The 26,392-nt window shown below is 36.3% G+C and overlaps 2 protein-coding genes across 6 annotated transcripts; one reads left to right on the top strand and one right to left on the bottom strand.

Annotated features, from left to right (window-relative positions):
* The first annotated feature begins 217 nt into the window (after positions 1–217).
* LOC110831622 (CYFIP-related Rac1 interactor B) lies at positions 218–23,447 on the top strand. 4 transcript variants are annotated; one of them, XM_022067827.2, is made up of 10 exons: positions 218–422; positions 10,644–10,766; positions 13,104–13,225; positions 13,862–13,964; positions 14,560–14,696; positions 15,724–15,927; positions 17,712–17,791; positions 18,140–18,266; positions 19,265–19,335; positions 20,599–23,447. In XM_022067827.2, the coding sequence occupies exons 2-10, from the start codon at positions 10,682–10,684 to the stop codon at positions 20,663–20,665; spliced, it is 996 nt and encodes a 331-aa protein (XP_021923519.1). In that variant the 5' UTR covers positions 218–422; positions 10,644–10,681; the 3' UTR covers positions 20,666–23,447. The 4 variants fall into 4 exon arrangements, with proteins under 4 accessions (XP_021923519.1, XP_087208457.1, XP_087208458.1 ...); XM_087352331.1 differs by lacking the exon at positions 218–422 and having other exon boundaries at positions 10,031–10,766; XM_087352332.1 differs by lacking the exons at positions 218–422; positions 10,644–10,766 and adding an exon at positions 12,259–12,384.
* Positions 23,448–24,098: 651 nt separating this feature from the next.
* Positions 24,099–26,313, bottom strand: Cnep1r2 (CTD nuclear envelope phosphatase 1 regulatory subunit 2). Of its 2 annotated transcripts, none has more exons than XM_022067843.2 (4): positions 26,145–26,313; positions 25,856–25,927; positions 25,120–25,254; positions 24,099–24,421 (listed from the first exon to the last, which is right to left on the bottom strand). In XM_022067843.2, exons 1-4 carry the CDS (start codon positions 26,170–26,172, stop codon positions 24,276–24,278), a joined length of 381 nt encoding a protein of 126 aa, XP_021923535.1. In that variant the 5' UTR covers positions 26,173–26,313; the 3' UTR covers positions 24,099–24,275. The 2 variants fall into 2 exon arrangements, with proteins under 2 accessions (XP_021923535.1, XP_021923536.1); XM_022067844.2 differs by having other exon boundaries at positions 26,044–26,168.
* Between the last annotated feature and the right edge of the window lie 79 nt (positions 26,314–26,392).

Genomic DNA, 26,392 nt, shown 5'->3' with positions numbered 1-26,392 from the left:
TATTATAATACTATTGCAAAGTCATTCAGACACCAACAAATTGTGCACACCTAAAACTTTATTTCTCTTCTAACAGATGTCGCTAGTTGCCAAGTCCAGTGGCTGGTCGAAAGTAATGCAGCTTTGTTTTCATCCGACAGGTGGCAGGGGTTATAACAACGCTAGTATTATCTATGATCTAATCTGTTAGTGGGAAGTTCAAACACCATAACACATTGCAGTTATGATCAATTTCAGTTCAGTGTAGTGTCGCATGTGAAGCAAAGTTCTCGTACCAGAACGTTGTTTTCAAGTGTGATGCAAAGTGACAGTGTTCTTGTATGTGAGATATGAATTATTTGTTGTTTTATTTAACACGCATTAAGGAGAAAGTCAGAACTTCAAACAGATAAAGTAACAGGGAACTGACAACGTACCTATAAGTAAGTAGCTTCACAAGTTATGCCTATCACTTAATATTAGGGCGATAAAGTTAAGTTTAACAATATATGTATGTGTTATGACCAAAGCGAATAAATCGGGTATATGAATAATGACCAGTGAGTGAGTATACGACACCAGCTGGGAATTACACGTAATTTCAGTTAGTACTCACAGTTGCCAATTATCGTAACATATACACCATTTAGGTTAAAAAATCTAAAGAGAAGAGACGGCTTGGGGGGGGAGGCCTAGTGGTGGATAGACGACATTAAAATGGCTGCAGGAGAAACAGATATGTGAACTGGGTCTATACAGAGTCTAATGAGGAATGTTTAATTATCTGCGTGACTCTCAGCTGACAAAGGAAAACTCCGTACTGTGACCTACGGCAAATTTATATTGGGAACGTTTACTGGAAGCAGATGCTTGAAGCCACTAAACTCTCGCAGAGTAATTTTGTTAACTTGCTACTGTGTAGGATTTGAGATTTTCACGGCGGTGAGTTTGAAGATGGCTGTCTTCTGGATTGTTGCGCCATGTAGTCTGGTAGAAGTTTACCGACGTTTTAGAGGTCCTTGCTGCCTCCATCATCAGGGCGCCCTGATGATGGAGGCAGTTGCTGGCCTTCAAGTTGAAAGCTAAGTCGGAGAACAGTGTTCCCTTTTTTTTCACGTGACCGACAAACTTAGCAAAAACTGTCTGATAGAAGCTCCATGAAGTGCGTGTAAATGTTTAAAGAAAGTTTTATGTACTTAGGGCTTTCTTTAAACTTTCTTTAAAAGAAAGTTTAATGTACTTAGGGAGAAGAATGAGATGGGTTGGGCATGTAGCGCGCATGGATGGGACAAGAGGTGTGCACCGGGTACTGGTTGGGAAACCTGAAGGGAGGAGACCGCTGGGGAGACCTAGACGTAGATGGGAGGATAATCTCAGGCGGGATCTATGGGAGATAGGAGGTGAAGGAGACTGGATTTTGTTGGCCCAGGACAGGGTCCGGTGGAGGGCTTTGGTTAATTCGGTGATGAACCTCCGGGTTCGGTAAGCCATCTAGTTAGTTAGTTAATTATGTACTTAGGTTCCAGAAATATAATGTATTTTCTTTTTTTCCTGATGGTTAATTTATTATAGAAATTTATGAATTTTGTCTCATGATAATGAATCTAAAACTTTTTGAGATGGTGAAGAGTCATTTAAATAAAAATTTCCTTGGATATTATCCATCGTCTAGTAAAATATAAAACGACGTTTCGGAGATGGGACTCTATCTCCGAAACGTCGTTTTACGTTTTATATTTTATATTTTACTAGACGATGGATAATTTGTCTCATGATAATGAAATGCTAATGTTTTCCAGCAGGTCTGTAGTTACCCTGCCACAATCTCTCCTCTTACTATCGTTGTTGTTTCACTTTCCCTCCAATATTCTTATCTGCCTTCCATTTCCTTCTCCGCTTGCGTTGGCCAAGGCTCATCATAATGAACCAGTAATCATAGATAAACTACCGGTACCTATCTGGCAGTTGAATCAAACTGTTCAACTACTAAAGCCCACCAACTACAACTAACTTCACCAGCCTATCGAAATCTCAATTTCACTCTCCAAATAAGAGCAGGTGACCCATATAGTCACGGAGCTAGATTCTTGTTACGTAACAGGCCACTCCGAAATTTCTCATTGACTTCATCCCTTTAATTCTAAAAATGTTTCAAGTTATATGTTCGAGCCTATTGACGTTTATGAATGAGAAGCCAATTGTTAAAGCTAAAGTATACAGTTGTTTCGCTGAAATACATTATGTTACTCTCGCTACGGGTTCCAGACTTTCGGCAGTAAAGCCATCATGTGCAGTTTTCGAGCTTATTAAAACATTTCAACACGTTCTGTATGTATTTCAATAAGGATGTGGGAGAGCGTTCTGAATTTTGGGTGATATTGCTTATATTTCCAGTACCTCTGCCCCTTCTGTTTTAATTTTCTTTGCTCCCTGTAGACACAAGGCGTACCATGGCATTTTGTGTGTTCTTTACAATCATCTCATAAAACGAGCCCATAATTAGATTATGTGTGTTTGTCTGCCTGCAAGTTTTATCTTCAGAAGAACACTTAATGGTTTATTGGATGTGGAGAAATCAGCGTCGTCAGACAAATTTAATTTTAGTTCGTATTGATCTGATAATACGCCATGCTACCGGTACATGAAACTTAAATAGAATGCTTTCATATTTACCAATCACAATAAGCGGTACAGCAGTTTAATTACGCTGAATCCTTCGTCTTTTGTATTATATTTAAAATTGTGAAATATTAAAATATACAGAGCTGTAATGAAGAAACGATACTACTTCGGAGATGTAGGCGTAGATGGGAGTATAATATTAAAATGGATCTTAAATATGGTGTAAGGCAGTGGACTGCATTATCTAGCCTATGGCAGGTTCCAGTGATGGGCTTAATTTACGACAAACTGTAAACGATACAGTTTATTGTAATTGTGGACTATTTTAAAGCAACATTCTTTTATTTTTGTAGGAACTGAGGGGAGGAAAAAAATCATCATAGATAAAATCTGCATAATAACTTTTTTAAACGGATTTTTAGAACACGTCCTTCCCTGAAATTCGTTCTTAGATACACAGCTGATGTCAACACGAACCAGGATCTCTTGCATTAAACGGCAGTTTTAACATTAATAAAATCCGCGCTATGGATACAGAACGGAACTGACTCAGTTATTTTTATTGCAGCCACGACGTCTCAGAACGCGATGACATCATTCGTGGCATAGAACTTGCAGTCTGGTGCCCTTTATTATTATTATGAGTGGTTATTAATTTTTTTTCTAAGCAAATTACCTTCTTCATTGTTACGATGTACTACATCTCCGCGGAACTACGGTCCTTATCGGGCCAATTGTCCGGCCCGATACGATACACGCGTGAATATGGATCAGCGGTGAAATGATGTTGACAGGGGTAAAGAGTAGACCTCAGATAAAATCGTGCCCCAGTGTCACTATTCCATAAAAATGCCATATAGATTGCTCTGAGTGTGAACCCGGGCCTCCGCGGTGACAAGTCGGCAACTAACTACCTCTGCTGTAATACGGCTTGCCTAAGGTCGGGAAACATTTCAAGAAGGCACTGGAAAACTACTTTCTGTTGAACTAGTTATGTTGGAGGACGCTGTGTCGAAATACGATTGTATTCGGGATGGCCTGCCTTCGAATCCTGGCACGGTAACTGGCCAGTCTAAGACTTTCTGTGCTTTGACTTTGTCTGGGCGAATGCTGAGCTGTGCCTTATAATAGGCCACGTGCGCTTCCTTGTCTATCCATTCCAATTCATTTCATCTGTCATTCAATGCTATGTAACTACAGAGCTGTTACAGCGTCTTTAGATGGCTAAAGCAAGAGAAACTGTATAGAAAAGTGAGCGAATAAATAATAAATTCATAATCCTAAACGCACTATTATATTGATGTTTGTAAAATAAATCAACAGTAGGAAGGTCATATTTGTTTGGTCACGGGCATACTTCATTTCCTGAATGATTTCGATTAAGTTGTGTGAAGGGTGTACACTTTAAGCTTTTAAGCCAGGCTTAGTTTTCTGATATGTCTAAAGTTATTTCTGATAGATTTTATGCAGTGCAAATCAAAACCAGTGAAAACTGGGAACAGAAATAGATCACTAATTTGTGTAATTACTGATGTATAGATAATTCCTGCTAGCCTTACTGTGTAAATGGAAGTATTTTAAGGAAGTGGATGTCATCATTTCTTTCCGGAACGTCTGTAGTGAGTCGACGCCATCATCGTAAGATTCTTCATAAAACATATGATCACTAAGATAAACTTTCTCAGGGAAATCCCAACGACATTATTCTCCAAGTTAGCGCCGTGCAACTGATGGCCCGCGGGCCGAATCACTTTTAATCCTGATCGTGAAATTATTTGTTAATTTATTACTAGTTACTACAACTCCATTTATTTATTTTATTACGAAAGATTAAAAAATAATTACTTTTATGTTGTCCGCTGCCTTACGTACAAGTGCCACATATGGTATTTACTCTATGACTACCGTAAAATGCAAGTTTTCCGGGTAAAATTGTGTCAGATACAAGCTGTTGCAGGAGCAGATTTAAAATATTATGTAACATTATGGTAATTTGTGTAGCTGCATTTCAGTAAAATTTATATTTGATCATACACTGTGGTAATTTGTCATTTCTGGATAAGTAATGTCACGATGTTTGTATAAATAACGAATATTAGCTATTAGTTTAAAAGAAATTGTGCTAAGAGGGGTTTCGTGGACCTTGGATCAACGGAAAAACTATTTATGGCCCGAGAGAAGAAAAAGTAGGACCAGTCTACTCTAAATAAATCTGTTTGGTCCACTCAATAATGATGAGGGGAGAGGACTCACAAGAAATGTTTGTAAACAATAAGCACCGAACATCGCTTCTTAATTGGAAGGTCCTGATTCCGATCCTCAGTCTGTTCTCGGGCGTTGTCAACAGTGCTCAAAACGGAGACCTCTTTACCACTTTCCTAGTTTCGTCCGGGAAGTGACGTCACACAATTTCCGTTCTGTTAACACAGTCCTCCATTTCACACATCATCTGACTAGTTAACACCATCATTCATTCCCTGGAGCTTCCTCTTCACTGACTACCTGACTGTCAATGGCTTGTGAACTGGCGACACTTAGTTACAGTCACCAATTACACACACATAAAAAAGTCCAGAATAATCAGATTTAAGGCGTTATTGAGTTTTGTTCCGATTCTGGGATTTTTTTTTCTGTGTACCCCGAATAAACTGTTCTTAAATATGTTGACGTATCCAAAGACGGAAGCTCCTTTCTTCATATTATGGAACAATCACATCAAAATGTTATTTAAAACTGAATGTCACCACCAGCTGCTTTTACGAGTAATATGAAAGTCAAAAGTAATCACACTATTTAAAGTGTCATTAAGTTTGTTTGCATTTTTTCTGATTAAACTCATGCTAAAATGACTGACGTACAGTGACTGAAAGATGATGTTACGTTTTAGCTTGGTGAAGTCTCTTCAAAAATGAGAGAACGAGAACATGAGACATTCTGGGAGACAGTGTTTTAGTTTTTCAAAAAAGGCAAAGGTAGGGAGATGAAGTGTCGAGTGGAATCCACGGCTCGTACAGCCCACAGATCCCACTCCCACTGGTCATTTTCTGCATTGCATGTAATTAATGACCCCTCTGTTTTTATTTTCCTTTCCTATGTCTGCTCTTAATCTCTGGCACTTTCTGTTCTTATGCGAACCGAGGTATTGTTCCAGCACTTCTTTCTGTCTGAACTGAGGCATATTCTCCAATAAATCAGGCTACATACCTCATTGGTCCTGAAGTTCGTTTGTTGCAGCGCCTTTCAAGTCCACTGAATGCGAAGATCTTTCCTGTTATCACTGGACGCTAAATGACCTTTGAAGACTGAGAAATGTTTGATGTAAAGTATTTGCCTGCATGAGACCCACAGCGCATCTCATGCAGCCATGTTCTGTACGGCCACCCATCTGTGATAAAATTTTATTAGCATGTTGAAATTAAGGATGGTGGGCTGGGCAGGGTGTGTAGCACGCATGGGGAAAGATAGATGCATATACAATTTTGATTCGGAAATCTGTAGGGAAGAGAAGTAAACATAGATGAGAGGACAGATCTGAGATCTGTTTAGGATGGGAGGGTGTGAATTGGATTCATCTCTCTCAGGATAGGGAAATTTGGCGGGTTCCTGTGAAAAGTGTAATGAACTTCTGGTTTTGTAAAAAGCGAATGACTTCGTAACTAGTTGAGTGAATATAAGCTGTTGAGAACTCCGCTCCATGGAGTTAGTCGAGCCGTTTCTGATACATTTTAGAAATTTTGTTTTGGGATTTTTCACTAATACGAAACAAAATTAAATTCGTTCAGTGGTTTTGGAGGTGAAGCAAGCGGATAGGCTGGCGGACATGATCTCATGTACTCTGTAAAGTACGAGAGCTGCTGGCAATCCGAGCATTCGTGGGTTGTGAAACTCCCTTGAACCCACTGACGAGCAATGAACCGAAGTTTATTTTCGGAGTTTAGACGCTGTTTGAGATCAAAAATCTGCTTAGAACTGGGCACATGCCGTGTTTCAACTACACACCGTGTCGTTTTTAAGACATGGTTTCTGAAACTACGCTCCATAGAATGGATTGTGGGTACATTGCTTGCTCATTGAATAAGTTAAATTTGTTTGAATTACAATAAATAAAATGACATCGTCAGAAGTATGGAAACTCAGAATCGCAAATATTTTTATCACAATGTTACCAGTTGTAATACATCACAGACAATGAACAGTGTTCAGTGTAACAAATCTTTATTCTTGGTGCATTTAACGACGTTTTGTCAACTGATTAGATCATGCGGCGTCTTATGATAGGACGATGGTGAATGATGAATTGGAATAGAAGCAATCATGGCCTATTTTGGCGCATTATTCCGTCATATGCCTTTAAGGACTGAGGAAAGCTACGAAAGGCCTTCGGGCACAGATTTGAACCTGTTAATTAATTTCAGACGCTCGTTATGTAGTAGCCTGCAATGGCACGAAGCTTTCCAAGATATTTCATATTATAAATAAAGTGTACTATATAATAATATTTTCCTTACAAATATATTTCTTGGTTTACATAACCACGGCGTGATCACTTGCTTTGAATGTAATACGTTCATAAGGCTTTTCTCCGGAGGCTTCTCCATTCAATGAAAGCATCTAAATGAATAAACGATTCCTGCAACAACAACAATGCAGTCTTTGCATTTTCTATCATTCATTTGCCTTCATCTTCATATATTACAACTGTAAATATATTTCTCATAAAGCTAATTAACAACTCTTAATGAATTCACATATCAATTTTAGGTCGAATAAATGAAGTTGCGTGAACAGTTCCTTCAGACATAATTTTTATTTTCATTACAACCTCACAACTGGCATTTTAATGATTCTTGCCTGCATTTCGTTAAAAAATATATTTCAAACAAGTTACAGATCTCAACGAGTTTTGTACGTTGTTTCACGTGCCGTTCCACGTTGCACAGTAAGCGACCTGTGTGTGATTGGTCCTGTGAACAAGACTTTTTTTCTCCAGTCCCTACCCAAAAATGTGTGGCTACTGACATGTGGTCAGATTTTAGGGTTACCTGTAACACCTATTTCGGAGTTCTTAACATCAGTGGGTGGTTTACAGCTTCTAGTCTCAAAATGTTTGGGACAGCATGGACATGACGGAACGTAGTATTGTAGTGGTTAGCGTTTAGTTTGTGTTTGGGAGGTCCCGATTTGATGTGTCTGCCCCGCAGGCTATTTGATACAGGTATTTTGTGACCTTTCTCTATACCTATAGGATAACAATAGTATTAAAATATATTAAAATTGTCCGTCAATCACAATAAAGTAATATAAGATAATTAGATGGTTAAAATATTATCTTTTGTTCCGTATCGAGTACTCGATTTACATATGGAACATTCTCGACATGTTTCGGCTTTCATAGAGCCGTCATCAGGTGTATGTTATAAACTCTTAATTCAATTACTAATATTTAATTTTCTTATCATTTCTTCATTTTTCACATTGTATCAACATTTGTTGTTGTATTATATATCATTGATACAATCGTATTGTCGGAGTGATGTTAATGCTGCGTATATTGGTCTGTGAATTAAAGGATTCAAACCATTAATGGAATTGAATATAGAAAACAAAATAAATAATGAAAGTAAACGTATAAACTTACCAGAGAAGTAATATCGAAGTTGTAAGAGGAGAGATCAGAAGTACATCGTATCGGAGCGAGGTTGGTTATTGACTGCTTATATTACTTTATTGTGATTGACGGACAATTTTAATATATTTTAATACTATTTTTAAATAAAATCACAATATGACGCACCTACAATATCCTATAGGATAACGTTGAAATAATATGTTAAAAGGGGCCACGGCTGTGTACTTCCACATCCTTCCTTATTTAGTACACAATCATCATCCCATTCGACGCTGTGTAACACATACAGTTGAGAAAAGCCTATAAATAAATGAACGGACATACTTCTGTTGTTCTTGTCCTTAGGTTTTCGCGGCTGAAATTCAATGTACAACTTCGTCTTTTCGTGATTAACGGCGTCGAATGTTGAAAATTATCCGACGTTTCGGCAAATATTGTGTATTTACCCCGAAGTTGGCAATTGCAATGTTTGCCGAAACGGATAATTTTCAAGACTGCACATACTTCATTGTTGTATTTATTATGTCCCTGGTTTGTACAGCAGTGTGTACTGTACTTTCTGTCAGCTCTCTATGCAGTCTTCCCGACATTTATTGGATAATTGCTGTCGACAGGATGTTGGTGGGAGAACAGGCATTCATACGCTCTGTCTCTCTTACTCAGACTTCTGAAATCTGAATCTTACTCGTTCTACAACTTCGGTTTCCGTAGATTATTTAATGACAATCTTTCATTTGCAGAAAAATGTGACGGTGATGAGCCCTATTCGTTTGTTTCTTGCTAGGCCTATATAAAATCGCACATTTTTAACTGTGCTGAAAGATGATCGTGAATTGGTAAAGATGTGGAAGGAAGCTATCGTCGTTTATTTTAAGGTACTTTTTAGATTATGCCTTGAGAGCCTGAAGAATATCACACAGTCAATCAGGATAGCGGGCCTTCCAGTTGAGAATCAAACCTGGGTGTCCGTAAATGGTTAGTAAGGGTGCTAACCACTAAAACATGACGTTCAGAATTATGAGGAAGGTATCTATCGCTGCTTAAATGAAGATAATTCAATGCAATTGTGAACGAACTGAACAGTATTACACTGCCGTGATTTGTTCAAAGCTTTTCCCAAACTTTACTAGGAAAGAGAGTAATGACGAAAAATCTCAAGCAATACAGATTTGAGCCGTATGCGAGTTAGACCTGTGTGCAAACACATTCTAATTGATTGAGTGTTCGCTTATTTTACAATATGATATCTGCTGTTGATATTATTTAGTAACTTATCGACAGGATGTTTACAAATAATGAAGCACGATGATTGTGGAAAAATGTCATGTCCTGTGTCAATATTTTATTGGATGTACTGAGAAGACCCACGAGTAAACCTCATACGCCAGTAGTAGTAGAGAGCAGCAGGATATGTCTCCCGCGTGAACCAACGGTCTCAGTGCCAACTCTGCGCGCTGCGGGAGTCCGCAGTATGCTTCTGAAATATTCATCCGTAACGACTGCCATGTTTTGATATTACATTTAATATCAGGTTTTTGTGATGTTTATGACTCTTCGGTTCCCATATCAAGGACTTCTCTGTCAGATTGATCAAGGACGTCCATACCATACAGTTAGTGTTACTCACAGATGAGACCCCGCACTACACATGGTGGGGAAGGCCCGTTGAAATTCAACAGGGAATTAATTCTTTTGTTTCTTCATACCTTATCATATTATGTTTTCATTTATCTCTTTCGTACCTTTATTTCCTTCAGACATACATCTAAAAATACTTCTAAAATCTGTCTAATGGTAACATACCATCTAGTACCATTACTGAGAACATTGTTATAACACACAATGTTAAGTGCACAATCAATCATGAACAATCATAAACCATATCCTATGTGTCTTTGTCTTGTGTGTGTGTGTAAATGCGTGCGTAATTAAGCCTGTTTCAGCTTTTACATTCGAATTGTCCGCCGTTTCTCCGTAGATGGCAACAGCATAGAGGTAGGGAGAAACAAAAACGTCCCCACAAAGCGCGGTGCAAGACACTAGCAGCAGACGAAGTTGGAGGGTTGAAGAGTTTTGTGTGAAAGGGGTGCTTTCTTATTCACGAATATGAACGTGTTTTTGTAAACAAGTATTGGTAGTTGTAGCGATTAGTACAGGATCGAAGGAGTCCTATATGAGGATCAGTGTTGAGAGCACTTAGGAAGCATGAATTTGACAGATTAAGGAAAGTCGGTGGGCGTGTTATCTTATCAGCCACACTGAAACCCGTTTGTGGAATAAATTATTCAGACGCAACACTTACTGCATCTATTACTAATAGATAACGTAACAATTCTTTACGGCTATATATTACATTGACATAGTTTGGAAATGTTCTGATTTGAAGTGCCTGCGTGTGTAAAACTATTTACAGATATGAGAATGATGGAACAGTAGACCAGTGAGGTGACCATGGGCAAGTTGTTGAGCCTTCTGGCTCGCGATGATTCCAATTGCTGCTCTCCTCAGAAGTACGACGTGTTTCTGGACTTTGAAAGTGAGTGGGTAGTATGGATTCTTGTTTTGAAAAGTGAGAACTAAGTCAGTAATAGTTATTACGGGATTTGGTTGTGCAAAAGGCTTATGTGTGGCCTAACCTAACCACAAAGAAACTGATAAACACCAGTCCCTTCTATGCCGTAAGACATTATGTTGCGGACAAGTGGTTGTCACTTCGTATATCGATGATCACAGGTTCAAATCCCGGTCCGGACACCACCTGTCCTGATCTTAAGTTTTTCATAGTTTTACTCAGTGCCTTCACAAGAAAGGTGGAGGCAGTACCTTGAATCAGACCATAACTACTTCCTTCCATATCTGTTCTGATTCATTAATGTCATTCAGCATTGTGTGGTCTGAGTTACTGTCATCATCGTTAAATAAACTGCAAACATATTTTGAGAGTAGACTTGCAATAGTCTGTGTCTGATGCATACGCCTGCTGTATCTAAATAGTAATATTAAAATCTTAAGTGGCAATAAATTGCATGCTTGGTTCTTATTCGGAAGGGCCCAGGTTCAGATCTCAGGCTAGAGACTGCCTATACTGACTTGAGTCTTTTTTTGTGGTTTTCTTCAGTCCCTATAAGCAGATGCAAGGATAGTACCATAAATTAGGCTGTGACCACTGCCTTCCATATCCTTTCTCATTTGTTATTCATTGATCATCTTATTATTTAATGCTGTATAAAGCACATAATTAAATAGACCACAAGTAAATAAATAAATATGCTCTTCTGTTCTGACATTGATATGCTATTTGCTGATAGATATTTGTAGCTATTTTTGTGAAAAGGTAAATCAGATGTCATTAATTGTGTTTGGGGATATACTTATATTTTTCAACAAATCTGAATACATTGACAGATAATGTTGTTGTGTGTAAGTTTAGTTCAAGTAATGTTATATCTGTGTGATTAGTAAACACAGATTTTACTGCAAGTTTGGCAGTAGATAGAGTCATACAGGCTCACTCTAAAGGGATTTTAGCTTATGGTCATTCTGTTGTAAAGTTTTTCCTGTTTTTGTTATAAACTGTGATAATGTACAGAAGTCAAACATGATATTTTAGCCTGCCAAACCCACAATACCACTCTAGGTTATGAGCCTGTTTTTGTGCTTCATGTACAGTAGTTAGCTGTTTAGATCAGAATATTAAATAACAATAACATAAAATTTCAAATGTAGACTATACTGTACCTAATTAAGATTGTATTTTTAACAAATCTTGTAGCATGATAAAAATCAAAATTGTGTTTATATTTTATGTGACCACTATCTAGGCCTTATGTTCATTCTGTCATAATGTGACTTCATTACCAATATAGTGAGACAGGTCTGTTAAGTTATGAATTCCTATACAGATTTAAACCAATTATTATGTGACTAAATTATTGGAAAGGCACTGCAAGCTTGTAAAAAGAAGTCATAGCAATTTAAAAAAAGAGCACCATTAATATAAGTGACTGTTGTCAATTTTTGCTTGCCAGGTTGCAAAATCATCTTGTTTGGGACAGACTGCTGTATTTTTCAAGCCCTGGACATTAGGTTAATTGACACTGTTTAACTGAATAGGTTATACAGCATCGATTGAGATGGGAAGAAAATCATGCATGGTGAGTAGATAAGAATTAACAAGGTGGCAGCTATGGCATATTTCATGGTACTGTACTGGCATTCATATGTATTGACTGAGGAAAACCAGGATGTCCATAACCTAGCTGAGATTCAGATATCCGACAAGATTATTGCTGCTGCACCATTTTGATCTGTTTGATATCAATATTGTCAATAATGGCAGTCAGTAATGATTTCGTTTTAGGCAGTTGGGTTTTGTTAAGTCATGACTTCATTGTCATACTGTTGCAAATGTTGGATCCTTCTTCATCATATCTTTTTAACTAAATTTTTGTTCAAAAAGAATTTTTTTTTCATGTTATATCAAACATTTGATGGGGATTAGGACTTGTTTATTTATTTTCCAACATCTTATAGAGGGTTCTTGGTTCATCTCTTAGCCAGGATACTGATTTTCCTGACTGAGGCTTCATGGGCTTCCTCAGTCCTTCTAAGGAAATATCAGTATAGCATCTTAAAATAGGCTTTGGCCAGATCTTTTCCATCTCACATCAGTTTCTCATTTCACATTCAATGCTATATAACCTATGAGTTGATTCAACAGCTTTAAATAACAGTAAAAAGTAAGCAGATAGTGTGCTCTGATCAGTCTTTATTAAGTTTATGAACAAAATGAAAATGAATCAAGTGTGACTATTTGGGACCAGAATTTGTTATACAGCATTAGCAAGAAGCTGGATTGTGTTACTGTCGTTAGATGCCCAACCAACAGACGGGGAGCAGGAGACATTTGAGGAAGTACAGCGTGTGCTGAGAAACTCAGAGCCAATTCTGGAGGAGATACAGTGCTACAAAGGAGCAGGGAGAGAGATCCGAGAAGTGAGTATCACAGGCACAGCTGATTTTGGCTGGAAAACTTTGTGAATGAAAAGCTAAAAGCAAGTTACTAGTCATAGCATTGGTGGTCCATATAAAGTCACTACAGATGAAAGATGAGGGTCACAGCTGTGGTGGTAATGTTGCACAGAGAAAGTTTTCTATTCTGTTTTTGTACCTGTAGAATAGAATTTCAGTTGGTAAATTGGCCATGGTACTTCAACTATGTCTTACAAATATACTTCCACTGCTAATGAGCCTACTCTTTCACTGTTTTCAGTACATTTGTCACTACTATTGCTACTTCTGTTAATGCCATTATCCTGAATTATTGTTTATGAACATTGGGCCAACCTTCCATGCAGTACTTCCAGGGTGCAGTCAAATATGATATGTGCAAAGACTATATAGGTTATGTCTTTTTCTTAGTACTTCCTTGTTTTTCTCATTCACAGCTGAGGCTCTGAACAACTTTTCTCAGCCTTAAGCAACTTGCTTTAAAATAGGTACTGTTTTTTAGTTTCACATGCATCTTGGTAATTGCTGGGACAATACTCTCCTGATCGTAGAAAGTATATGTGTCTCACACTTGATACAGTGTCATTAAATAAGAAATTAATCGTGCTTTTTTCCCCTTAGGCAATCTCCACTCCAACAGAGGAGTTCCAGAAGAAGGCTTGGCAGGCTGTGATGCCGCTTGTCTCCAGGTTGAAGCGATTTTATGAATTCTCTACTGAGCTAGGTGAAACTTCTGTTTTTAATCCAATTCATAACTGAATGTAACCCCACACTTTTGTGATGCTGTTTAATAAACAGTTATTTTATTTTACTTAATGTGAAGACAGTAACTTGGATGTGTAGCCAATATGTGAAGTGATTAGTACCATTGCCCTCTTACATCATGCAGTCTACTGAAACTATATTCTGTAACAGATGCCACTAGAAAGTAGGAAGAAAACAAATACTTTTGGTCTCAGAGGCTGGGAACAACAATTTACATATTTGTGTCCTTAAGTATTTAGGCCAGGAGAGGGTTAAAGCTGGAACTTTTTTTCTACAGAAAATTTTGACTTCCATGATAGGTATTTTGCTATGGGCCAGTGTGCCCTACTTGTAATATCTTCACGATTTTTTATTTTTCTGTTTTTTTTTATTCTTTTGGCTAAAGGTTGTGATTTTTAATTCATTTATGTTCAGTCCTTCATATAAAATGGGTAATGTTAGTGCTTCATGGATCATTTGGAATTTGTCATGGCAGAATAGGCTCCTGGTCCCCCCCCCCCCCCCCCCCCCCCCTCCGGATGTTCTACTTACATGTTCTGTACATCTGTTTGCAGAGGTGGTAGTTCCCAAAATTCTGTTCCAGCTATGTTCTGGACCCATGACACCCACACAGCATCTTGAAACTCAACAGGCCCTTGTTAAACAGTTTGCTGAGATTCTTGAATTTGTACTAAAATTTGATGAATACAAGGTATGTTCTTCATTGATATATGACTGTAAATTGTAATAATAAACATTTTTAACTTTGAAGTTTCAGTTTTGATATTCTGGTACTTCTTTCTTGTATACATTCATATTATCAGATTGTTTTCACATTTTTATTTATCTTTGTACTTGAGTGATAATAATGATGACATGTGAAGATAGGTACTGTGTAGAGCCAGACATTATTTTTTCTTATATTTAGTTAAATATCCAACATGAGCTTTCATTTATGTTATTTAATAATCCTTTTGTACAGTGAATTATTTCTCAGAAAAATTTCTTGATTTCAGATTCATGTAGAGATTATATTGGACTGACACAGTGCAAATTACATTAAATCGTAAACTTTTAGTATAAATTCTCATTGCCATACTTTATTGTATCTGTTGAATTCTCACAAAATTTTATTAAGATTATAAAGTCAAAGAGGATGAAATTGGCAGGGTATTTAGCACCAATGTGAGAAAAGGGAAATGCATACAATTTTTTTTTTGGAAGACCTCGGCCTAGATAGGAGGGTAATATTGAAATGAATCCTAAGGAACTGTGGTGGGAGTGTGTGAACTTGATTTATCTGATGCAGGGTAAGGACCAGTAGTAGACTTTTGTGAATATGGTAATGAACTTCTGGGTTCCATAAAAGGTGGAAAATATCTTGAATAGCTGAGCAACTATTAGCTCCTCAAGAAGGACTCTGTTCCATGTAGTTTATTGTTGAGCACAGTGGTTTCTGACAATATGTGATACTAGCACATTAATTTTGCATGCTCTTTGCAAATAACTCACATTAATGTATATGATAATTTGCAAGATATATGTTCAAAATATGATCTCAGTCTCAGTGCTGTCCAAAAGTCCTTGTATTTTAATTCTTTGCCCCAATATGTTCCTAGAGTGACTGAGAAAGGCCATGCAGGTCTTCAATCAGAATGGTCATATGTTGTCTGAGTTTTGGACTTTGTGAATTTGAAGTAGGTGTGCTTCTTTGAGAGATGAACTGTTTGTTTCTGCAGATGAAGACACCAGCTATTCAGAATGACTTTAGCTACTATAGACGCACCATTACAAGGCAACGCATGTCAAGCTACAATGGTTTTGAACACCATGACACAAGAGAAGTGACCAATGAGCTGGCTAACCGCATGTCCCTCTTCTATGCACATGCTACTCCAATGCTGAAAGTTCTCAGTGAGGCCACATCCATGTTTGTCAAAGAGGCAAGTGCAGACTGACATTGCATTCACTGCTGTAACCATATAATGAGTATTGTTATATGATTGTGTTGGTGTTGCTTTACCCTCACTCATATTGGTTGGCAAGCTGATGCAAGGGATGTAAGTTACTTAAGTGTTATAATAAATGACCTAAGAAAGATAAAGTACACTGTGAATGCAGAACATAACAAGCAACTTAATGTTTTATACCTCATACATATTGATGAAAGACTCTCATGTTATGAGCTGTGTCAGGTGACTGAATGGTGAATACACCATATCTTCTGCAGAAGTTGCCGTGAAAGCTTCACCTCACACATATTGTTAGGGTAATCATATGGTGGAGATTAAGAGTGATATGTAGCTCAGATGTGGGAAGGAATATATGCTTATAGAAATTTGGTGGGGAGACCTCTTTGAGAGTGTCAATATAATGAAACTGAGAAGGAAATTGGGAGAAGATATGTTGTGAAGGGTAGCACTAGATTGAATTAGCTCAGGGTCGTGTCCATTAGCATACATTGTTATTAGCAGTATTGAACCTTTGGGTTCTGTTACCAGAGTGTTATTAAATAGTCATCATTTGGATTGTTGGATACCTGTAGGTAGTTTGGGTCATTAGTTATGCATCAGTTGGGATATTGGTTGGTTACTTATTTTTTCACATGGTGGTTAGTAAGAAATTAATTTGTTATTTAGTTACTGGTTCAGTTTGATTCAGCAGTCAGTTAGATGGTCAACTAGTTTCCCAGGCAGTTGGGTTGTTGACATTTATGCCATTACTTGCATCTTTCAGCCCACTCCCAGTACAATGCTGTTCAATAGTCATAAGTTTAAATATTTGCTGTGAAGGAAAGGGCAGAATTGCTGATAAGGTACTATCTATTTATTTGATAACGGATGGTATATACCTGTACAAGGGTTTGTAGAGATTCATGCACAACACTTCTTCAGTAGATGATATTTCTTGCATTGTATTTGCATTCTCTACCATATTTTAATGCTGCTGAAATAGGAAAGTAGACAATTTCCAATAAATTTTGAACCTGATTGCTCATTCAGCAGACCTCAACATTTGAGCATCATTAAATAACTTAATCTCACTTTATGTTATCTTATTCTAAATATACAAAAGATTTCTTTCTAAATGCTTTTGGCTGCTCTGTATCCCATGTTAAAAAAATAGTGATAGTGGAAAATGTTAGTAATGAATTTCAGAGTGAATATAACTTTAATAAGAGGGTACATAAAACCCATTCAGTAGACCACTTGAATTCTGCAATATATATTTGCACAGACATAATTATTATAAGGTGTATTGTTTTTAGCAAACAGTTTAAATACTATGGATTAACATAATTAAAATTCCTTTAAACAGAAGAAACATAGTTCTGACTGGTGACTGATTGATGGTGTTGCTTTTATTTAAATGCATACACTTGAATAGAAATTAGACAAAAATTATAATGCTACATTTCACAAGAATCTGTTTCATTGTTGAAAAGTTATTAGAATAATATGCTTACAGACCTATTCATACCATAAACTTATCTTTGCTTGTCGTATAAAGGAAGTAGAATGAAAACTGGCATTGCTAAGTATTACTTATGGTATCATAAGGACATATGCTATATGGTGGTGAAACATTTCAAAAAATACCTAAATAATATAGAGACATACCTATAAAACCTAAAGTGTGATCACCATATATGTCCACAGTATAAATTAAATGGAATATAGCTTCACTTCTAACTTGGCTGTTTTTTTTTTGTTTTTTTTACCTCCAGAATTCAGACATTCCAATTGAAAATACAACAGAGACTCTAAGTACAATGGCCAAAGTTTGCTTGCGCATGCTGGAGAGTCCGTAAGTAGAATGTGTTTTTTTCATAAGAAACTTATTGAAAAGTCACACAACCCACAAGAAAAATGATGTGATTTTGTTAACTTATTTACTCTGCTTTTTTTGCAACATTGGAATATGATTTATACACAATCACAGAAGATGGTGGAAGTTACATTCCATTCAAGTTTTACAATATAAACTCAGTACTGATCAATTCTTAGCAGCTGTTTCCATCTCATGAAGATGAGTGATGAAGTGCAGTAAAACTTGTTTTAAGACTAGTTCCTGAGTAAGATTTGCATGACATTTTGGTCACCCTATGTTATTCTCTGTGGTACTTTGTATATAATATTTGAAACACTTTTCCAGAAACTTGATTGCTCAGTTCCAGCGAGAGGAAACACAGCTATTTGTACTTCGAGTTATGGTTGGGTTGGTCATCCTGTATGATCACGTTCATCCACAAGGAGCATTTGTTAAGGCTTCCAATGTAGATGTAAGTATACATGTATGATACAGTCTTTGCACTGCTTTATTTTTAAGATGATTCCTTTCTTCTGGAGGTTGTATATTTCAGTCAGCAAAGTGACTGGCTGAATGACCAGGACCAATTACCAGCAGGAGCATGGCACTCTCTTTTCATACAACATTTGGACACTCTTTGGTCCACCCTGGGGGTAAAGAGAATGTATGTTGAATCTTGCATCCATGCCCCTCCACAAGGAAAACTTTACCTTTCTAGGTGTTCCTTACAGTTGTTTATTTTTATGGCTTAATTCCAGGAGAAACAACAAGAAGATTTTTAAATTGAAGTTATGTATGAATTTGATATCAATAATTACAAGTGATAATTGACTGAAGTGGCTGAATTATCTGGTAACAGAACCTGAAGTTCAGCTAGTTATACTAGTGTGAAGGTGATTTGTTCTCTTATGACAGTTTAGCATCCAAAATTTCGCTCTTGTGATTTAAGTGAAACAGGCAATGGCATTTATTGTAACTATTGACATTACTTCATTCCTTTCATTTATGTAAGTTTGGGATTCCTAATGCTAATCCAGTGTCTGAAAACGGTGTAAACTATATTAATTTTTTTAAAATAAGTAGAGTTCAGGTCTAAAACAAGAGTCATCAGAATACACATATTTTCCAAATATGTTCACTGTGGTTTTTGTCTTTGTGTTCCTTTATTGGAGACCCAAATCTGTTTTTCCCAAGTTAATATATATACCATTAAAGAAAATATATTGCTTTCAGATTATCATTTTTGTAACACTTTTGTATTTAATGTCTAATGTTATTCTGTGTTTAGCAAAGGAATGACCAGTTTGGTTAGGTTTTGTTGAGTGTTGATAGCAGCTTGTTCCCCTGAACTTCCAATGTCTCTTATTACCTTGGTCTTGCCAACTGTTGAATTTTTTGAGAAATGTAATCCTGTAATTGACAATGAACTGCTGTATACAGCTGTTTCAGTTTTTGGTTTTCTGGTGACAGGTGAAGGGATGTGTGAAGCTACTAAAGGAACAACCAGCTTCCAGATCTGAAGGACTCCTGAATGCATTGAGGTGAGTTTCTGACATGTCAGTTAGAGAATACTGGTACAAAGTGAAATCATGCAAAACACTGCATCATTTTCATCATCCATTTAATTTTTCAATGAGGGAGAGTCATTTTATGACAAACAAAGCCTTCAATATTATTGTGTCCTCCCATAACCACATCTGTTGTACTTGTACTGTCTTTTCTCTCATTTTTATATCTATCTGTTCCTTACCCTTGATTTTCTTAATGGTGTTTTATCTTGTATCTACATTTTCCAAACTCTCAACAGAACATTATTATTGTCCATTATTATAGCACTGGCATTAATTTGAAAATGGAAACATTACCGAGTTGAAGCTGCTTACAGTAACATGATATTCCAAGAAGTCTTCTAGAACAGTTACAGATCCACCCCTCATTATGCTGTTTTACAAGGTAGTGGACTTTCCTGTAATGAAAGTCTTTTCCACACACTTTGAGTCACTAACATACAGTGTGCAAAAACACTTCAGTTTGAAAACAGTTGCTAGTCTGGTCATGGTAAGGAAGTTAAGTACAACGCAGATACGAGTTTGTACTGCATAGTCACAATCAGTTTAATTTGTCTGACATGGCAAAAAGGGCAGTGTGAAGTGGTGCGTGGAGGGGGGGGGGAGACGTGCCTACAATTACAATATCGTGGTGCAAGCAAGCAAAATATTGCCATCGATTTCTTCCTTTTATGGGGTAAACCCATCAGTTGGCACTGTGTTGATGTGAAACGAAAAGCACCTCTGCTTTAATACCAGTATTGGTGGTAGACAAAATGTGGTGCTATAACAGGGTTTGATTGATGTAACTTTTATTAAGGATTTCTTTTTTGTTCTTTGTAAAACAACATGGAACCTGTACAGAGTCTATATTTTGCATTCAGTGTGATGATGATGGCTTATGAACCATTACAGATATGAAATTTTGTGTGGAGAACATAATTTATGTACAAATTCTAATTGAACTGTTGTTTATGTTAATGGTGTGAAAGTCTGAAATTATATTTGAAAAATATCACATAGTCACAATCTGTAATTGTGGAAATTAAGCACAGAAAATGATCACCAAATATTATAATCATTCATTCATAGTTCTTGCTGTCTTCATCATATAGTCTGAAACATTGATTTGAATAGGCTATCATAAATTCCTCCCAGAACTAATTTCTTAATACTTGGCACTTTTTACGTAGTTTGAGACAGGCACTGAATTGGCTAATTTTATACTGTTGAAATGTTACTGAATGTTTCTTTCAGGTATACAACGAAACATTTGAATGAAGAAGCAACTCCAAAGAATATCAAGAACCTGCTGGCTGCATGAGAGGGGTGTATGTAGGTAGAACAATTTGATGTGGGCTTCAGAAGCCTTGGATCACGTGACACAAAGTGTTTTAATGTTGAGACACATCACTGCCTTAGCGCACGTTTTGTACAGATTATACAAAAGTAGAAAATTGGCAGTTGCAGCAACACAATATTATATTGGCCATTTTTAACAAAAGTAGGCAGTGAGGATAAATGGATAAACCACTATGTTCCATTATAGCTGGCTCAGTTATGAACATGCCCATTATGTAAGCATGTCTAGTATAACATTACCAGTCATTTGTGATGGTGTTTGTTCCTTGATGGATTTATTGGTACAATATTTACATCTATGTCATAAGAAATGAAAATAACAAAAATAATATTCTTGTTGCTGCATTTCCATTTTGTCATCTTTTGCTCACGGACATGTATACTGGCTTTAAAGCACTGTCATATCGTAACTTTAGAGATAAATAATTTATTTGAAATCAGTTTGTTAACTTAAGGATGCTCCAGTTCATTGCCATTGGAATTCTGCATGCATTGCCTTATGTGAGGCATACAAAAGCTGTTGGTATCTTGGAGTAGCAAATAAGTGTTGAAAAATGCAATGATGAAGTAAACATATTGTCAGATATATGTACAGTTACACCAAAGAAATTTATGAAATTTCACATTTTAAGTTCTGTGTTGGACTCTTCATAACAGTTTGGAAATTATAGCCTGTCTCAGTTGAAAATTGCAATTTTAGAATTAAATGAAAAATTGATATTGTCCTGAAGCATGTTAAAATAAAAATAACATGAAGTTGAACCTTAGTCACTCCTTAGTTCAGAAAGTCACATTCCAGTCTAACTTTGGACTGAATCTGACAGTTTTAAAATTTGGATGAAATAAACTGGACTTGATGGGATAAGTAAAAATTAATGACCTCAAAGGATAAAATCTTTACTGATATGTCTTGCAGTTCCAGTAGCTGTAAGAATTAAAGAGTGAAGGTTAAACTGTGATAAAGTTTACAGTTGGTATTTATCAGTGTATACAAGTTCAGTAAAAGGAAAATATGAGTATGTTTAGTCAGTTTAAGGATATCACAAATGCAAAAAATGGGAGAACAACAAAATATCTGACAATGTCTATCCACTTCTGCATTCCTGTTGAAGTTTCAAGAAATAATTTTGGTTTACTGATAAACCACCAGCTACAACTTTTTTGTGTAAACATTAAATGTTGATTTTTGCTATAAATGTTTTGGTTTTCATAGGCTATCTTCAGGGGCCCTACACATACCTTCAATCAGGCATGAAGTTCACATAAATTATAAATTATTAATCTAGTATAGTAATCAATAATTTATGTAAGTGCCATGGCCACTTGACGGTATTGTGAAGTCCCTGAAGATAGCATATTATGGCCAAAACATGTATGGTGATAAGCAGCATTTAATGTTTATTTAACAAAGTTGTCGTATCTCATGGTTTAGTAACCTAGGGGGTCAGTATAAAAATGGAGAAAGTGTAGGAAGTAAAATGTTTTGCATTGTGATACCATCCCTTATCATTAAACATGAATTAATGGAACAGAAAAGTTTCATCTGAGCATTAGCCAGGTCAGATCCTGGCAGGCCTATCAGTATATTCATTATTTGCTCAGTAAAGTCACTAGCAGGAAAAGGTAAAGGTTAAATGTAATAAAATGAAAATAAGGACAAGTTAACTAAAATGAAGAATATCAGAAGAGATCAACACATATCAATATAAAAGGTTCATAATAAACTCATAAATGAACAGTTAATTTGTAATGTGTATGTAATATAAAGATTGATATTTTGGGCTTCAGTATTCATAAATTATATTTTACAAATATAATAAATTCTTCTTGGGCTATCAGCCGTGTAAGGTGGCTTAATGAGAACCGTCTTTGTCCTCAGGACATGAAAGCTTCAGATCATATATTTTACAAAATAACTAACAAAACTTTATGACGGTTTAAGGAAAATGACCAGAATGGAAACAGATTAAGATGGGGACAGCAGTTTAGAAAATATTTTGCAGATACTGAAGGAGGACTACTGTGAGAAATTGAGGAGGAAGAGTTGTGGCAAGGCTGAGATAGATTGAGAGGTCCATTCAAGATGAAGATGTCTTTCAAAGAAGATTAACAACATTATGGTTAATATAATTTATTCCATAGTTACACTCCATCAGTCAACAGACCTGTGTTGTGAAAACTAGGCCAGTATGATTACGAGTACTATTCGTACAATAGTATTTTATAGTACATGCATAATATTCGTGCATATTTGATTGCATGTTGCTATCATGAGTAAGTTCTTGACCTTAAATGAAATTGGCCCTGCCCTAGGGATGGAGAGCAATGTGCTGGAGCATCGTACAGTGTTACTGAGGTGTTACTGTTGAACCAGACATTATTTTGTAGCTGGTATAACTATAATTGTATGCTTTCTTAATTTTCTAGATTTTATATAATAATGGATTGTTCTTTCATCTAGATTTTATTTGCAATTAGAATGACAATATCGACTGTTTTTTGTTGCAAGACTAAGTCATAAATGAATGAAAAGAAAGTATCTTGTCACCTAATATTTTGATGAAATGTTGAACATTTCAATTTTAAAATTTTGTAATATTTGTAGTTTTTAAACTAAAAAAGTGGAGATATTGCAGTGACATATCTGATTAACAACATGTTTTTGTATGAGTGGTGATTCTTTCATTTCTGTAATGATGTGTAGAAGTGTACAACTAGACATACAGTAAAGCCACTTCAGTGTATTTCAGCCACCAGCCCATTGCAAAGCCTTTGACCTATTTATGACTGCATAATACAAAAAAATGTGGACACGCCGAGTGGAATTCAAACCACAACCAAGTGATCAAAGACCATGCACCTTAGATTATTGTGAAACTATCCTACCAATTATGCCTAGGTTTCTCCAGTAAGCATTCTGTATGCATTTCTTATTTATCCCATTAATGCCGTATGCCTAGCCTATCTCATCGATTTAATTACAAATTATGAAGTTTGTAGTCCTTTTTACTTCCTTGTGAACTAGCCGTGCATGTTCTTCCTTCAGATTAACATACCAAATTTCTGATAGCAATCTGGCAAAACCTTACTTTTGGCTTAATAAGACCACAAAAGAACCATTTTATATGAAAGCTTAAAACAGTTAAATTGTTACATACCTGATTTATAGCCATATAGAGTGGATCAAATTAGGTTTATTCTGGAATAATGCTTTATCAGTTATATAGGTTATACACATTCACAATCAGATGGAAAATGATGGGATAAATCTGAGTTATGTATTGAGGATGTGGAAGAAAGCATTTGCCGGGGAAATATAGAAAACCTCAGTTAGGACTGAGATCTGTCTGGATCGTCCCCAAATAAATATCAGGAAAGACAACATACTCATGACAGAAGTTCCTTCACTACTGTTTAATACATTAAAATTTACTGTACATGTGATTAATTTATAAAGTATTTACAATGTATTGGGAGTATGCACTGTAGCAGTCCATTATTGTCATCAGCAAATCATGGTGTAAGATGAACAATTTCAGTTTAAATAGATGAAGTGATTGGTAAAACTAATTTTAAGTGGTGGTAGGCCGAGGTTTGAGGATCAGTTTCCCTGTGTCATCACATGACATATTGAAGTCCCCTAGTACAGTTCTTGTTCGTGCTGTGATGATGGATGGAGCTATAACCCGCTTGTGAACTCCGAGGATAAACAGCACCACTGAAACAGAGCATCCCCTAAACTTTTTTAATCTGTGGCACTCTTTTGGCTTTTGAAGCATTCCATAGAACACAAAACCAAAAATAAAAGTTGAAGTGAAAAATAGGATCACTGATTATGAATATTTCGGCTTCTCTTATCACAGATAATTTGTATACAGGAATCAATCTAGTGTACCTGATCATGATAAACTCCTTCTTTTTCCGGTTTAACAATGTTTATACATTTTCTGGTACCCTTTTACGGGTCCTCAACTTATTTAGTTGGCTTATCTATAGACATTTTTGTAGGACTCCTTGGACGAGGGATTGGCCCATCGCAAGACCTCTACCTGTACACAGGATAGCACAACACAGAAAAATGCAGACAAACATCCATGGCTTGAGTGGGATTCGAACCCACGGTCCCAGCGACTGAGCAGCACAAGGCCCACGCCTCAGACCGCATGGCCACTGAGGACCCCGATAAACTCCTTCTAAAAACATTAATCAATTTGCCAGTTAATGTAAGCCAAATTGTTTAGGAAGGATGAGGATATAAAATAACAAGATGGTAAGAAGAAACTGTTATTACAGAAAATAGTGAAAATGTGTTTTTCCAGCATAACAAGAGTCAATAAATCACTATGACTTTGAATAATACAACTGCTGCATGAGCCTCTAACTCTTGTAATACTGTAATCTCAATTGTTGAATTACCAAGGCAAATGCTAGCAATGGCAAAGAATGGATGGTTCCAGAGAGACTGCATGAAAGACACTGCTGATGTGTGTGGATCAGTCAGCCAGTGCCATGCCCCTACAGCTGTACACACTGATATTACGGCAAGAAGAACTGTAACACAAAGAAGACAACTTGCATGGCATATCAAGGCAATCAACTGATATGATGAATTTATTAATCATATGGTATTTAAATCTGTTGGCCATGTCCTAAGCAAGTGTTGGTATCTTGATTAATGACCATTTATTGTTATGGGATTTCTACCTTACATTTTACCATTATAGAATAGATGTGAATATGAAGACAAAAAGTCTGGAAAACCACAATTTTTTTGGATAACTGGCATGCAGACTGATAATAACCTGAACACTCCTGAATATGAAGCACGGGTTCCAACTACTGCACTGCATTATACAATGATTACCTGCTTGATTATAATGATAATTGATTTAAAACTTCAGACCAGGTACAATGAATCATCTACTTAAGAGTTTTTGTGGCACATAGAACAAATATTCAACCTGGATAAAAGTTCAATTTAAAATACCAACACATTTGATTATGATTTACTTTTTATGTGATTAAACTGATGCAATAAAATGAAATTACAGTTAATTGTGATCATAGTATTATTAATTCATACTGAGGTCTTGGACTGCTCCCTTCTCAGCCTTCTATGTCAACATAATAACCACTTATACTTTCATCTTACTTCTCCATCTATTTGTAGAAGGTTGTAGACACCCTATAACTTCTGTAAGACGTCGTTCGAACGCCTTTAAGTCTAAAAAGAAGAAATTTATAAGAAACATTAATAGTGACTGGGAAGGACAATTAGTGAATTAAAAATATGGGATGCATTGTTTACATTCAGTAACTATTTCAAAAGTGAACACACACTCAAAACATGCATAATCCAAAATCTGTAACCATATAATTCTCAGAGGCCAAACTTCGATTGTTCACAACTAAATGCATATTCGTCACAGATCAATCCTAACCTTCACACGCAGTTTGCTCCAATGACATACTGAATTTCACAGCTCTAGTGTATATTTTTAGAGCCTAACAATTATTTTAAATATAAAAATTAATATATGTTTTATCTCGTCAGCAATCTAACGTCATTTTTCTTATATCTAAGAAAACTAGCATTGAGCTCAATACACTTCATACCGACTTTTATAACCAAAGATGGTACATGCACAGATGTATTAAGTGTTTATGCTCTCGCGAATTTCTTGCACGT

Source organism: Zootermopsis nevadensis, unplaced genomic scaffold (assembly GCF_977971745.1).
Source record: "Zootermopsis nevadensis isolate Lab colony 2312 unplaced genomic scaffold, Znev_1.0 Znev_ptg000021l, whole genome shotgun sequence".
Classification (NCBI taxonomy): Eukaryota; Metazoa; Arthropoda; class Insecta; order Blattodea; family Termopsidae; genus Zootermopsis; species Zootermopsis nevadensis.
The sequence above is the reverse complement of the archived record's forward strand: the minus strand, read 5'-3'. Positions and strand labels throughout refer to the sequence as shown.